At 53.1% G+C, this 16,134-nt stretch overlaps 1 protein-coding gene across 3 annotated transcripts in view; it reads right to left on the bottom strand.

Annotated features, from left to right (window-relative positions):
* ACOT7 (acyl-CoA thioesterase 7) overlaps positions 1 to 16,134 on the bottom strand; it is an 88,955-nt gene that overhangs the window by 15,231 nt on the left and 57,590 nt on the right. For 2 of the 3 annotated variants that reach the window (XM_084786894.1, XM_084786896.1), the window contains exon 7: positions 2,943 to 3,059. The exons of the other annotated variant lie outside the window; for it this stretch is intronic. In XM_084786894.1, the coding sequence (XP_084643020.1) occupies positions 2,943 to 3,059 (117 nt within the window). The remainder of the gene's footprint in view (positions 1 to 2,942; positions 3,060 to 16,134) is intronic. 3 annotated transcript variants of the gene reach the window in all.

Raw genomic sequence — 16,134 nt, 5'->3', positions numbered from 1 at the left:
GCCAGCAGGACGGGTTCTCAGCGCGTGTGGGGCTTTGATGACATCTTAGATTTAAACACTAGCCTCCAAAATCAGGAGAGAAACCATTTCTGTCACTTTAAGCATCCCAGTCTACGGGCATCCGACACAGCAGCCCAAGGACGCTCACACCGTTCTTCACAGGGCCCATGTGTGCCAGGCCCATCGTGCAGGCGAGGTGCTCTGGGATCTGTAGATACCGCCTCATCCTGCACACACTGATGCATGTCACACCTTTTCTGAGGTGGCAAAATTGTCCCTTGTGGCCTCCTCTGTGCCAGAGCCAAGACGTGAGGCAAAGGAAAGTCACAGGGACGATAGCTCAAGAGGAAGCAAAGCCTCGGGGTTTAAGGTGACCTTCTGCAGTCTCATCAGCGTCTCTCTCCTCATAACTCCTGACACACTTGGGCGGGATCACACAGACCCGGAGGCAGGAGGGACTTGCCAACCTGTGTCTTTGATGAAAGAGCAGAACACATTGGTCTGAAGTGGCAGAGTCCTTTTTACTGAGGAATCAACAAAGATGGAACAGCACAACCCCAGCTGTGATGAAGACACAGTCAGTGCCACCTGAAGAGGGACCCTCTTCCCCGACACACTCCAGGATGGCTCCCCTGTAAAAGGACAACACACTGGGACCTCACAGGAGACATCTCTTTAGAGGCAACAGTGTGTAACACCGGAGGACACTGACACAGAAGCAGGCCAGACCCATAGCTGCTATTTCAGTCCTGCCTCGGTTCCTTCAAACCACAAACAAGAAGTCATCATTTGCAGAAACTTGCTGCTCTGTGGGAGGAGCAAATGTCTCCAGGTCAGAAGGCTATATAGTACAAGGACAAAGAAAAGACTGTGGCAACCACTGAGGGGAGGGCAATCTAGGGAAGGGGCCTCACGGTCTCACTATGTAACCCAGGCTGGCCTTGAACCCCTGAGTGCTGGGATTCAAGATGTATACCACCAAGATCACAGATCTTTGGCTACAGAGACCAGGCCAGCCCAGGAGGTTTGGTGCTCCAGGCCTCTCCTCACTCCCTGGAGGAAGTCAGTGCAGAGCAGAGTGTCCCACCAGAAGCCCAAGACCTTTGGAGATAAAGTCCCTTTCCATGGTGCAGAGAAGTTAGTCTCTGTCCTCACAGCCACACATGCTCGGCGGCAGGAGGGGCCCTGGAAAAGCCGCCTGACTCCTGTCTGGCGTAGGACTCCCTTTGGACGCAGCGACTCCTCTAATGTAGACACACCGTCTCATGAACAGCCCTGTCCAGCAGCTGCTGGCCACACAGGGGCTTCAGGGGGGCTCTGAGGGTATTTTCCCTGGTGCTTTCACTCTGAGAATAGCACTGCGTTCCTTTAAGGCTCTGACTCAAGGCTTTACTGACAGGAAGAGCTGCCTCCTGGGCCGCTTTCCTTGGTGCTCTGGGGTCACCTAGGAGTGAACAAGCAGGACCACTCTGCAGCACAGGAGCCTGCTCTCCATGTGCGTTTGGGTTTTTAGTCAGCAATGGAGTGCCAAGCAGCCATCTCACCAGGCAGGAAGTCTAGAAAAAGGAAACCATGAAGCTGATGCTCAGGACTTGGACACACAGGGCCCCGGGAAGCAAGCTAAAGCAGACAAGACCCACTTGTCACTGGCAACTGTTGCCTGTGTTTGTGGCAAATGATGTGTTCTTGGAAGCATTGGGGGCCATGTCACTGCTGCCTGTCCACACTGGACAGCCCCAAGTCCACTGCAAGGAAGCCTACCTGGCCATGGGGGCAGCGTATGTCAGAAGGCCCTTGCTCTTTCAAGGTTGCGTCCTCCCTCTCCCCAGCAGGGCCTCCTACTCTGCCTGACTCCATCTGGAGAGTGTCTTTAGGCATACACGCCCCTAAGCACATTTGATGTGTGGCCTTTGACGCAGCTCCCTGCTAGCTGTCCCCTCCCTGTGCCTATAGGACAATTAGGTGCTGTGCTCCTGTCTATGATAGGAATGTGCTGTCAAATGCAAATCAAGCATCCTTAAAGTGCCTAATTTCTATTAATCACATACACCTATCCTTGAAGCCGCCCCACAAGGACTATATAGCCGTTGTTCTTCCCCAGTAAAGTTGAGCTATCTCCCGGAACTGGTTCCAGAGAGGTCATCTCTGTGGTCGTGCTCACGGCCTTCTGCTCCTCCTGCCTTTGTGGGAGGCAGGGAGCCCTGCCCAGGGAGGAGAAGACCCACAGCCCTTCATCTGCCCAAGCTCTGAGTGTTTCCTCTCAGCATGTGGTACCTCCTGCCAGGTGCTAGGGAGCAGCTAGGACCACAAGGCTCTGGACGTAGCAACAGGTGGGCAAGACAGCGAAGGGCTTAAGCAGCGTGGCTCCTAGCTGTACCCGCTGCCCCTCCTGTGAGCTGCTCCCATGGTGCAGGATCCCAGGGCCAGTGCTCAGCTTTGAACTCGCCCTCTGCCTGCAACTCAAGGCTGAGGACACTAATGAACTACCTCCACAAGTTGTAGAGACGCAGCCACAGGGTTCAATTTCCATCATGTGGAAATTCCCAAGCAGCCCTCAATCAAGCAGTGAACAGGGCTGGCAGAGGAGGGAATGCCTGAGACACCTCAGCACTGTCCTGCCATCACTGCCCGTCCTGTCACAGGTCACCTCTTATTCTACAAGAAGGAAACCTACCTACAAGGCTGGGTGGCAGCTGTCCAACTGAGAGCATCGTAGGGCCCTCTGTCTTAAGGGGATGAGCCAGTGCTTGAGGGACAGACAGAAGCTTCCAGCACCCCAGAGGAGGGTCAGCAAACCCAGTCGCACGGTGTGTGAGGGGCAAAGCACACAGCTCTGTCTTACGGCTTCTTGTGGCAGACACCAAGTGTGAGCACAAAGTGAAGCGGCACCAGGGACCCCCAAAGACCTGCTCCCCCCATTTTCGTGGGAAAGGCTCTCTTACCTTTCCGGATTTTGTCATGGAAGTTGATGGCGTCCACAGAGGCGGTGACGATGTTGGTCTTGCAGTGGCGTGCAGCCACGATTCCGGCCACCTCGTCCATGAGCTTCATGGTGACACCTGCACAAAGAAGGGACGCATGGTGACACCTGCACAAACAAGGGGCGCGCGGTGACACCTGCACAAACAAGGGGCGCGCGGTGACACCTGCACAAACAAACAAGGGGCGCGTGGTGACACCTGCACAAACAAGGGGCGCGCGGTGACACCTGCACAAACAAGGGGCGCGCGGTGACACCTGCACAAAGAAGGGGCGCGCGGTGACACCTGCACAAAAAAGGGGCGCGTGGTGACACCTGCACAAACAAGGGGCGTGCAGTGACACCTGCACAAACAAGGGGCGCATGGCTGGTGAGGCCCGCAGAAGAGGGAGCCTTCCACACCCCCACCCCTCCCCCGCCCATCCTGGCAAGGGCTGCGGCCAGCAGAGGGCTGGAATGTGGTAGGCTGTGACTCTCGCTTAAAGCTGACTTCCTAGGAGCATTTGCCAATGGTCACAGGTGACACTAAACAACTGACAAAGTGACAGCCCCTTTCCAGTTCGCCACAAACCTCACTCTGCCAGGAAAAGTTCATGACAACGTGGCCTGGGAGGACAGTGGTCAAAACATTAGCTGGTTAGATGCAGTGGCACACACCTGTGACCCATATACTCAGAGGCCGCCCTGGACCCTATTTCAAACCAATCACAACAAGCTTAGATAAACAGGCAAGGGCAACGCAGACCACCGGTCCTCCCAGCTTTGTTTTGTTTCCTGTCTTAGGGTCTCTCTGTGTGGCCCTGGCTGTCCTGGAATTCAAGAGATCCAACTGGCTCAGCCTCCCAAGTGGTAGGAATAAAGGTATGCGACACCCACCCACCCCCATCACCAGTCTTTTCGGAAGGGGACTGAGACGGCAATTTTTGGGAAGCAGCTGGAATTTGTACAAGGAAACTGTAATTCAGCTGCTCCACACCCAGGGACAGAGATGCCCAGAGAAACAGACACACAAATGCAAACTCAATGGCTGCCCCATTCCTCACAGCCAGAGAAAAGAAACAACACAGACCCAGCTGATGAAGGTCAGGCGGATGTGGGCAGCCCACACACTGAAGCCATCCACGCTAACATGGCTGACCGGAAACCCAGCACAGAGGGAAGCAAGCCAGACACTGAGGGCGCGACAGCAAGGCTCTTGTCCTATTAAGGAGACTCAAGGGTCCCTAGAGAAGGCAGAGCAGGGGGAAATGGGAGTGATTGGCAGGAGCAAGGGGCTTGCTTCTCTTCTAGAGGGAATTAAATGTTTCCCAATCAAAACTCTGAAACATAAAAAGCCCAAGAACCAAAATCTTTGAGCACCAATATGATGCCACAAATAGCAAATTCCATACTGTAAAACTGTTTAACACAGAGAATCATTAAAAATATCACACAGTGGGAATGTAAGACCCACCATGGAGACGAGATAGGGAGTCCTCAAAACACTGAGAATACAACTGCACCACTCAAGGGCCTCTAGCCAGCCCACCATGGCAAACCCGGTTCTGGCAGGCGGTGCCCTTCTCCCCACTCCCCCTGCCTGCTAAACGCCCTAACATGACACTCCTAAAGCTGGCCGGCAGGCCCCAGTCCCTGGTTTGGCCGCTTCCCCCTCCTAAGGCTGACCACCAAAGTCCAGCTTTCAAAGTACTGAAGTCCAGCAACCAAAAGCCCCCTCTGTCTCACCTAATTAACACGCCCAATAAAGTTAAACATATCCTAACACAGGGTTTATCCCTTTACCTTTATAAACCGCCATTTGCCTATGGGCCACGTCTGTCCCCTCCTATCCAGAGCAGGTCCTCTGTCCCCCAGGACAAACACCCATCTCCCTTGTTCCTGTCCACTTCCCCAAGTCCTCTACCTACTGTCCTTGTCTCTTATTCCTGCCCTTTGTCCCTCTGGGGTAAGTCAAGCTCCCTTGTGCTGAGAACCTGCTCTTGGGGTCCTGAGCTAAAACTGATCTCTTATACCCACAATCCATCAACCTATTTCCTGGCTATAGGCCAATGGAAACAACAGCAACACCCTGCCTGCCTATTTATGATTACAGTTTTTATTCATTTAGGTGTGCATGCATGTGTGTGTGTGTCCATGCAGATGTGTAACACAACACACACTTTTGGGAACTGATTTCTTCTTCGACTGTGTGGAAAGCAGAAACTGAACTTTGGTCTTTAGTTTTGGTGACGAGTGCCTTTACCCAATGAGCCACCTTCCCAGCCCTATTTGCTTTGTTTATTTTTATTTAAATTCCATCATCATCTTCTTCATCATGTGCATGTGTTGCATGCACCACAACACATACATCAGGATGTCAGAGGACAATTTTGTGGAATTGGCTCTCTTCTTCTACCTTTAAGTGGATGGCAGGATCAAACTCAGGTCACTGGGCTTGCACTGCAAGGGCTTTCCTCACTGAGCCAAGTTGTTGGTCCCCTGCCTGCTTATCTGTGAAACAGTGTAACCCTGACTGGCCTTAAGCTCAAGACTCTCCTGTGGTTGTGTTGTGTCCCAAGCCCTGGGATATAACCTACAAAAGCATCAACGTGGTTCTGATCCACCCAACAGATGTCAGGAACTTTAGAAAGCTCAGTGCTCAGTACTCCCAGATGCGCTGGCTTCTCTAAAGTGCAGAGTGAGGAGCAAGGCCGAGATGTGCTGGCAGTTGACACCAGTGGCCAGCCAAGGCCTCTGCTGCACAGCTCTTGCCAATGGCCTTCAGTGCCACAAAGGCCATGGCTCGTTTCTAACTGTACCTGATTGAAGAAAGTTACAAGCAGTCTAGGACACCAGACACAAAGGGACCACTTGATACAGAAGGTTTATACACCTAATTTGAAAAGGTGTGATGTTGGCAGGGTGAGTGTTTAAAAATAAAGTTATTGCCAGCTCATGACACCTACGGTGGCCGCTCAGAGGTTCCAGACAGTAAACAAAGAACAGGAACGGCCAGGTGTCGAAGATCACAAACACTTCCTTGACTTTTTCATTTGGGTATTCCACCATAAAAAAAACAAAAACAAAAAGGGGCTGGGGAGATGGCTCAGAGGTTAAGAGCACCATCTGCTCTTCCAAAGGTCCTGAGTTCAATGCCCAGCAACCACATGGTGGCTCACAGCCATCTATAATGTGATCTGATGCCCTCTTCTGGCCTGCAGGTGTATGTGCAGACAGAGTACTGCTTTCCATGTCAGGGAGAATAGAAGCATTAGCTCAGAGCACTCGGGAGGCAGAGGCAGGAGGATCACTTTGAGTATGAGGCCAGCCTGATCTACAAAACAAGTCTGGGACAGCCAAGGCTACACAGAGAAATCTTGTCTCGAAAATAAAAAAATAAAATAAAAAACAAAAACAAACCAACAAATACAACCCCTATTTTAGAGTTTAGTGCTCTTGGTTTTAGGAAATTACATTTTGCGACAGGATTTCTCTGTGTAGCCCTGACTGTCCTGGCACTAGCTCTTTAGCCCAGCCTGGCCTCGAACTCAGAGAGACCTGCCATCTTGCTAGGGTTACAGCATAGGCCACCACTGCCCAGCAGGTTACAGTTTTACTAACAGGACTTTTCAGGGAAGTGGAAAGGCTCAGCTAACTGTGAGGAGGAGGAGGGGAAGGAAGCAGGGAGTGCTGGCCACAGGCACCATCTCCAAAGTGCCACACACAGGCTGGTCCTGCTCAGCCTCCACAGGAGGTCAACAACAACAGGGCACAGAGTCACAAAGCAGCCCAGATCTAGGCACAAGACAAGTGGCACTGGCACCAGCTTTCTCCCTCCTGTGCAGGGGAGGGGTAGGCAGGGGAGGGGCTGCAGCCCTGCACTCCAAGTCTGGGCAGCGGCCACACTGCCATTGGCCTTTGCAAGGAGGAGGAGTTGGTACAGAAACTGACACTTACAGCCCTGCCTGACGCCCTCCACAGCGCAGGCCAGGCTCAGCAGGAGAGGGACTGAAAGATTAAAGCTCTAGGCTGAGATGCCCAAGAGTTAGAACCACAGCAGGCGTTGCCCACGAATCAATGCTCACAGCATTGGAAGATGGGGTTCTGGGTTGAGTGAGTGTGGGAGCCACCACAGTGGCTCGGGGCACAGGGTCTGGAGCTGGGCAGCCTGGGGTACAATGCTATGCCTGGTCCATGGAAGGGCCTCAGCCCACCAATCACCCCCTAAACCCTGTGCATGAACATGCATGGCAGAGTATGACTGGACGCCCACAGGTGGGCACACCTGTAAATTCTGCATACTTGTATGGAGACAGTACCACAGTCTGCTGTCAACTCTAACAGAGGCTGGAGGCCCCCAGACAGACACAGACAGACAGACACACACATACACACACACACAAATACATACACACACATACAGACATACACACAACTTTAAATGGGCTCCCTTTCAATCCAAACTTGACAGTTAATAAACAAACAAATAGAGCTGGAGATTAAGAGCACTGTCTGCTCTTCCAGAGGTCCTGAGTTCAATTCCCAGCAACCACATGGTGGCTCACAACCATCTACAATGAGATCTGATGCTCTCTTCTGGCCTGCAAGCACACACGTAGGCAGAACACTATATAATAAATAAATAAATCTTTAGAAAAACCCTAAAACTTTGGTGTTTTTGCTCTCAGTTGTCAGTATAAACTTCACTAAAAGCAGTCAGCATCATCGGTCCCAAAATCTCAGGACACTAACAAAATGCAGACATCCTTCACTAGCACCCAGCACAAATAGTCTCCATCAAGCCCTTCTGAAACTTCATGAACTTGGCTGTTTCTACCAGCACCATGGTCTCCTGAGCTCCACCACAATCACCCACCAACTTCTGCTCTCAGCCTCCTCAACCAATTTCTCCCAAATCCCCCCGGGGAACCAGCTTCAAAGGCCTAAGAGCCACCTGCAGTGCTCAGTCACCGGCTCCACTTTCCTAGCTCCCACGTCTTGTGCTGTTTATGCTGGCACAGCTGTGACCAGAGCGAAGGGGAGTGGCCTCACACACACAGCCAGCACTGCGCTTGCTCTGCTACCCTCTTACTGAGCTCACAAGCATAAACCATCATTGAAGGAGCTGATCTCACAAACAACGGAGACTTGTTTTATTATAGATTTCAAGGGGCTGGAGAGACGGCTCAGTGCCCATGAACTGCTCTTGCCAAGGACTGGAGTTTGGTGTCCAGCACCCACACGAGCGGACTCACACCACTTTTAACTCCAGCCCTAGGACAATCTGGTGCCTCAGGTTTCCAGGTGCCTGCCCTATAAAAAATAGCCTTCCTTCTCCCTCCCCAGTGAGCAGCAGTTGTGCTATCTGGGGCCTGAGCTGAGACCTGTTTGTTTATACAGTGGTGAGAAAGTGAGGAGGAGGAGGAGGATACAAAGGAGGAGGATGACAAATAAGGATTAGAAAGAGAGAAATGAGGACAGGTGGGTGTCAAATGCTACACACAAGTTATTGAAAACACGCACGAGCTCTTCCAGCCCAGTCCATGGAGGGCTTCACCGCAAAACACCACGGAACAGTGTGTGGTGCAGAGCGCCAGTGGCACCAAACCTGACAGGCCGTTTGCCTGAGTCCTGGTGCTTTGCTGTCAGCGCAGCCCTTCTTCCAGCGGGGCTCCCTGTCCCACCCTCCCTTTCTGGCCTCTTCACACAACTGTCACGTGCTAAGTCAGCCATCAAGGTCCTCTCCCAGGTGTCCATGGAGAGCCTTCTCACTGGCTTCCCATGCAGACATGGCTGGCACCAACATCAAAACAAAGCAAAGAAAAACTTTGGCGAGTTTCACAATCCATCGTGACAATTTTAAAAGGTGACAACGAAATTGTAGGCTCTGCTGTTGTTGGGCACTGCATTCACTTCAGGAACTGTGGGCAGGAAAAGAACTGGGCTGGCCGCCACCAAAACATGAGATAAACACTGCGTGGTGGAGAGGTTTTTGCATCTTAACATTTAACTGCTTACAGATTTTTGTTTTGATTTTTCCTTAAGTATTGACAACATGCTGACTGAATTAAAAATAGGGGCTTAATTTTCTTTTCCCAAGGCCTGCTGGCTGGCTGGGTCAGGCTGCATACACACCCACAGCAGCAGCTAGCAGCCAAAGCCGCAGCCAGCGCCGCCTGCTCTGTGGGTGGGATCCCAGTTGCCCCACTTCTAAATTTAATCCCAACTGACAGAGTGTGGGTGCCAGCCTCCTATATTAAGCAAATGATAGTAACTTCATCTTCCTTTATATATCCTGCCCTTTGGTGAAGACAAGAGCTTATTAAGAGATGCAGGTGAGTGAGAGCTCCCACATGGCCCTGGCTCTTCTGGGTCCTGTCGCCCTGGGGCACTGGAGACAGGATCAAGGAATTCCTGGCATAGAGTCTTAATTAAGGCAGCTAATAGCGGCTATTTTTGGCAATGAGTGCACAGGCCACAGATATCTAAAGATAGTAACAGAATGTCAGAAGCAAAAACTTAAGGGAACAGATGGACACAGTTCAGCAGGTAAAGGGTCTCACTGCTAAGGTAGACGCAGGATGGGCGGAAGAGACCATCTCCAGCAAGTTGTCCTCTACAGCCACCACATCCATGGGTTGTACACACACACACACACACACACACACACACACACACACACACACACAGCGGCCGGGTGGTGGTGGGATGTTTAAAAGCAGGCATTGGCAGAGTCCCGAGTGGTAATGACTGCCCGGAGCATCACAGACAGAAGTGACAAGGGTAGCCACTCTGCCTCAGGAAACAGAGAAATAAACCTGCTGACCGCTGCTCAACAGATGAACACAACAGAGGAGAAGCAGTAGGGCACATTTGTCACCCCATGCCCTGGGGACTTCATAGAGAGAATAGCACTATAAACCCACATCCAGCTCTAGAAGGCGTAGGCCAGAGAGAGGCTTAGCCGCTGTCATGGGGGCCATGAAAGGGCGGGCTCCTTCAAGGGGTCTGGACTGCAGCAGAGGCGGGCTACTAGTCATCCTGCTGTAAGCACCATTCACACTAAGGCACTGGTCACTTTGGACAGGGTGCAGGTGATAGAGGCCAAAGAGGGAGAAAGGCTGGCTCATGTGGTGACCAAAGGAGGGCGCACAGCTTGGGACTGCAGTGGAATCATGTGCTGGCCAGCAGGGAACCTGAAGGAGTCAGCTGTCCATGGACAGCAATGGGGGAGGGGGGGGAAGGGGGGACAGAGGGAGGGGGAGAAGAGGAGGGACAGAGGGGGAAAAGAGGGGGGACAGAGAGAGGGGGAGAAGAGGGGGGCAGAGGGGGAAAAGAGGGGGGCAGAGTGAGGGGGAGAAGAGAGGGGCAGAGGGGGAAAAGAGGGGGGCAGAGTGAGGGGGAGAAGAGAGGGGCAGAGGGGGAGAAGAGGGGGGCAGAGGGGGAGAAGAGGGGGGCAGAGGGGGAGAAGAGAGGGGCAGAGGGGGAGAAGAGGGGGGCAGAGGGGGAGAAGAGAGGGGCAGAGGGGGAGAAGAGGGGGGCAGAGTGAGGGGGAGAAGAGAGGGGCAGAGGGGGAGAAGAGGGGGGCAGAGGGGGAGAAGAGGGGGGCAGAGGGGGAGAAGAGAGGGGCAGAGGGGGAGAAGAGAGGGGCAGAGGGGGAGAAGAGGGGGGCAGAGTGAGGGGGAGAAGAGAGGGGCAGAGGGGGAGAAGAGGGGGGCAGAGTGAGGGGGAAGAGGGGGGCAGAGTGAGGGGGAAGAGGGGGGCAGAGGGAGGTGGGGGCAGCACTCGCACTCTCCAGGACCCTGACACACCAGCACACTGAGTCTGGAGAGGCGGCAGGCAGGCCAGTTGGCCAGACTGGGATGGACTCAGAGAGGCAGGGATGACCAAGCAGAGTGTGGGTTCTGTTTGCAAGGATGGTGGCTGATGATGTGGGGAAGGCATGTGGAGAAGAGGGCAGTCAACAGGAGACAGCGCAGTGGCCAGGGCCTGGCCAGGAGGAACTACGGTACATATGCTCACACTTCAACATGATGAGAGTACAGCCAGCAGAATGGGCCAAAAGTAGAGAGGGACGCTTTCTGGGATGGATCTGAGTCAGGGCCACCTGCAGAAATGCCGGCCAGAAACTGAAGACAGAGACTTTTGGGAAGGGCCATTGTTCCATGACAAAGCTACGGGCAAAGTCCAGGGGCAGGATGGAGCTGGGGCCACTGGCCTCAGGTGATTGGGGCTCAGGGGCAGGAGGCAGTACAAGAAAGAGCGCAATTATGAGGCCGTGAGGCCCGAAGCAGGTGGGCAGGTGACAGAACAGCAGAGACCAGAAGGGCAGGGGCAGGTGACGGAACGGCCGGGCGGTTTGCAGAGGAGCAGTAAGCAGCTAGCACTGTAGAAGCCCACTGGCTTGAGCTACTGTCTAGTCAGAGGCAGGAGAGAGGAGCAGCGTGCTGGCACCAGCATCTCTGACTGCACAAGGCAGAGAAGCCCCAAGTGGCTGGCAGGTCGCTTTGCTAGGGAGAAGGCTGGTCCCACTGCTGTCCTTGGTGCATGTCACAAGTGCAGCACAAGGCCTACTCAAAGTTACTACCCATGACCATTTCCCAAAAGCAAGCTAGCAGCAGAGCCGAGGAAGCCCACAGTCCCTGAAGCCACCCTGGGAGGCTGGAATTCCACTCTACTCCCACAGACCGTCGGAGCCAAAGACTTGAGATGGCACAGGATGGAAGCTGACTGTGCCCTGGCCACCAGCCCCACAGAACAGGATGCCACATAGAGGCTGGTCACTAGCCACTCCCTCTCCTGACCCTGGCTGATGCCCACTCTGTGATCTGAGGTTGGATACAGGTCAGGACCCTGGCCTGATGGTGGAAGCAGGATCAGCCAAGTACAGAGTCAGCTTGCAGCACAGTAGGACCCAGAGTCACAGCAGAGCGCCAGCCCAGCCCAGCAAAGGAGGTCCGCTCCACAGAGGGGCTGGGGACATGCACCTACCAGGATGGCCTGGGGTGTGGGATGAACTCAGGCGCCCGCTTCTATGCTAACAGCGTGTGGATCTAGAGGGAGCACAAGGACCCACAGGCCCACGACAGAGGAGGGAAGGGAGCCGCCCAGACAGCCCACCCTCCTCTTCCTCCGTGGGCAGAGCCTGCTATTCCCTTTTCAGCACCAACACTTTGGTATATTTAGTTTTCTTTTTAAGTCACACAGGCTCAAAGCCACCCACTTTTCCTCTAAGAACATCCTTGGCCCTCTCTCTCAGCTCTGTTGGGCAGCGAATCTTTTTTGTTACTTTCTAGTACATGTGGCATCCAGGCTTGACTTCTCCAGGCCCAGCTCTTCTGGGGGAGGAAGTCTGGTCTTAGGCAGCACTGTTCTTGTCAAGGATGCTCAAGTTTTATGGAACCTACTTCAGGGCACTTGTATTTAAAATTCCCTTTGCAGTCAAAAAATCAGATGATCACATTGCACAAATGCACCTCTGAACAGACAAATGCTCAACTGTCTAAGACATCCTCTCCCTGTGCCCAAGTCAAAAACCTAATAAATAGTAAAAACTCGGCCAGGCGTGGTAGCGCACACCTTTAATCCCAGCACTCAGGAGGCAGAGGCAGGAGGATTGCTGTGAGTTTAAGACCAGCCTGGTCTACAAAGAGAGTCCAGGACAGTCAAAACTCTGTGCAACAGAGAAACCCTGTCTCAAAAAGCCCCCTCACACCCCTAAAAGTAAACCATCTGAAACAGAGATGGGCACAGTGCACAGTGAACATGCCTGACCGTCTGAAACAGAGATGGGCACGGTGCACAGTGAACACACCTGACCGTCTGAAACAGAGATGGGCACGGTGCACAGTGAACACGCCTGACCGTCTGAAACAGAGATGGGCACGGTGCACAGTGAACACGCCTGTAGTTCAGCAGCTTCCGGGGCTCAGGTGGGAGGATCACCGAGCCCAGGAGTTCAAGATCGGCTGAGCAAGGTGGCAAATCTCATCTCAAAAATAAACAGGGCCAGTGAGATGGGCCTGCAGGTAAATACACTGGCCACCAAGCCTGATGACGTGATCCTTAGGACCCAGAGTGGGAGGAGAGACCCAGCTCCCTCAGGTTGCTCTCTGCCCTCCAGGGCACGGGATATTTACTGAGTGTGCGCACTCCCTCCCACCATGCGTAAGTAATAGATGCTGAGCACAGACAGGCCTTCAGGGCTGCAGTGGCAGTGACAGAGCCTTTCAGAATCTCAGGGCAAGAGCTAGACAGTGGCTCAGCAGGAGGAGCAGGGGGAGCAGGAGGAGGAGGAGGAGCATGGCTTGGCTCTGAAAAGGGCTGCTAACAACAAGCACAAATGGACCAAGAGGCAGAGAGGCAGGAGGCCTCTCCACAGTGAGTGTCTCTCTCCTCTTAGGAAGGGCTCCCAGGCAGGAAAGGGAGGTCACAGCACCTTGGCCACAAACCCCTTCTTTCCTGAGTATGCCCAGCGGGTCAGAGCCCAGCAGGTGCAACAGGGGTTTTCCTGCAGTGGGCACTGTCCTACAAGGAGCTCCGGAGCAGTGGTGAAGCCCTACTCCCCAAGGGTTCTGAGAGAAATGCCAATTCTGTCCCCTCAGCTTGCTGGCTGCTGGTGAGGCCTGACACAGCTTTAAGCAGCTCTTGTCCAGTGTTCGCACACACACACATCAAGTAGCAGCACAGTGCCTGGGGCAGATGGGGGAGTCACATGAAGAGCAGGGGAAGCCAACAGATCAGAGGCCTGAACCAACAGCGAGGACCACATCAGCGGACAGCAGAGGTAGGGCCACAGCGTGCGCATGTAAGAGAATCCTGCCCTCACATTTCCTGCTTAAAACCACGCAAGCTGCAGACACAGAACAAATCCCCATGGGAAGGATTCCTGGAAAGTGCCACACTTAACCAGTCCATATTTTCAGGTATGTAAAATTAAAAAAAATTTCCCCCAATCCCCCCTAACAGAGAATATGTGTGCAAATGAGCTTTTCTTTAGAGTGTTGTCAGGCATCATGTACCACCCGAGGGCCAGCTGCGGGGCTGTCCTTACAAAGGTTTACCACGCTGTCTCCATCCCGTGTGAATGGTACTGCTATTTAGGGCTTTAACCCAGCGGCACATCTTCATCCTGGTGCAGCACCTGCTGCCCATTGCAGGAGCCCATGGAGGATGGAACGCACCAAAAGCATCGGAGGAAAACCCAATGTCCCAAGAGACAGCAGCCAACCCAGGTGAGAGGTAAAGGATGCCCACAGAGCTTGATCAGACCATAGGCCACCGGCAGCCCCGAGTGCTGTGGTGTTAACCACTTTACCCAGAAGGCAACTACAGCCCTCCTGGTGTGACCCTTTCCTGAAGTCACAGCCTGGCCTTATGCGTTAGGACAGCAGGGCACCTCTGAGTTCAGAGGCACAGCTGTAGTACCTTAAGTAGCTATAAGAGGGGGAGGAAGGAGGGGACAAGAAGAAGTAATACTTTGTCATAATTTAGGTTCAAAATAATGAACTTCAAGAAATAAGCATCAAACAAACAAATAAACAAAACAACCAGAGCCTTGAAAGGAGGGAAATGGCAGTTCCTCTCGGATCCACATAAACGGGGCTCCTGGCTGGCCCCTCAGAATCTCCCGCACTTGTATCTGATTCCAGTAAATGTCAAGCACCCCAGGAAGCCATGATGCAATCAGGAGGGGAGCAGTAAAGGGCAGCAAGGAAATGGGTTACAGCAACACTTCCAGGAAGTGGAAGGGCCATGAAAGGTTTCACTTGGGGTTCAGAAGAAGGCAGCAGCCAAAGTTAGGTGTGTGCTTCCACACCAGTGTCCCTCTGCGGAGGAAAATGACCTTCTGCAGCCACAAAGGCTCTCTTCCCAATGCGCCTTCCACAACCCTGTCACCAGCAGGGCCAAGCCCAGCCAGCAACCTCATCACTCAACCAACATCTCTGCAGAACACTGCAGCACAGGAGGAGGAACTGTGGAAGCCTCCACAGCCTTCCAGACTCGCCATCCCTCATGCACTGGCATCTACTGCCTTACAGTTTGATGAGACCGACTCAAGTGATTTTAGAGAGCCTGCGGACAGCCCTGCTCACAACCCACTTCTGGTGAATTGACAGGCACACAGAGGATGCTGGGGTCTCAAAGAATTAGGAGGCATATTTGTAAATCCAACGCACGGAGCTCCTGAGCCAGCAAGCAGTAACATAACAGAGCTCCTGTAGATGCTTCCCACACACATTACAAACAGCACGTAAGCCGGGTGTGGCGCATGCCTTTAATCCCAGCACTCGGGAGGCAGACGGAGGTGGGTCTCTGTGAGTTCGAGGCCAGCCTGGTCTACAAAGAAAATTCCAGGATAGCCAGGGTTACACAGAGAAACTCTGTCTCAAAAAACAAACCAAGCCAGAAGCAAGCAGTGGCTGGACTGAAGGATGGCTTGCCTCTGTAAGCAAGTGTGTCCTCTCAAGGGTTTTCCAAGAACTCTTCACCTTCACTTCACTCTTGAGAGCTGGAGAGAGTCTCGGAGAAGCCTGGGCTGGGGTGGCTGTGCTTAGAGGAGAGAGAGGCTGCTGTCTACCTAGAATCTGAGGCCCGAGAGGTAAGGTCATTGGGGACACTGACAAGGACACAGCTGCTCTCAGAATGGAAAGAGACTGTCATAAGACTGGAAAGTCCTGCTTGCTACAAAGTGGAAATAACTTCCCCTGGGTAGGACCTAAGCAATCAAAAGAGCAGAGCAGACAGCACTTAGTGACAGAGGCAAGCAATCAGAAAACTGAAATGAAACCACATAAGAGGGGATTGGTTAACAATAGAATCAGGGCTTTAAAACCCCTTTCAAATGAAGAGGCTATTCTGACTCGGCCAGGCCCAGGACCTGATGCCCTGAAGCCATGCGGCTTTCTGTCTGTGTGGGGCTCTATTTCCAAGGCAAGCAGGAAATCTGGTCCTCAACCTTGAGGACTCCCAGTAGAAACAGCAACACAAACGTATAGTGAAACCACGGGAGCCGGGGATAAAAATGAACAAGCATCTTCTGTACTGAGAGCAAACAGGAGCTTGGCGTTCTGAGCGCTACATAAAAGCGCCCGCCTCACTAGGTAAGGACCAGATGTGCCCAAGCCTTGACACCCACAGGTCGCCTCCCAACTTCCTCTGACGTCGGCACCACT

This window comes from Acomys minous, assembly GCF_964271855.1.
Source record: "Acomys minous genome assembly, chromosome: 6".
Lineage (NCBI taxonomy): Eukaryota > Metazoa > Chordata > Mammalia > Rodentia > Muridae > Acomys > Acomys minous.
This window is presented reverse-complemented; position numbering and strand designations above follow the sequence as displayed.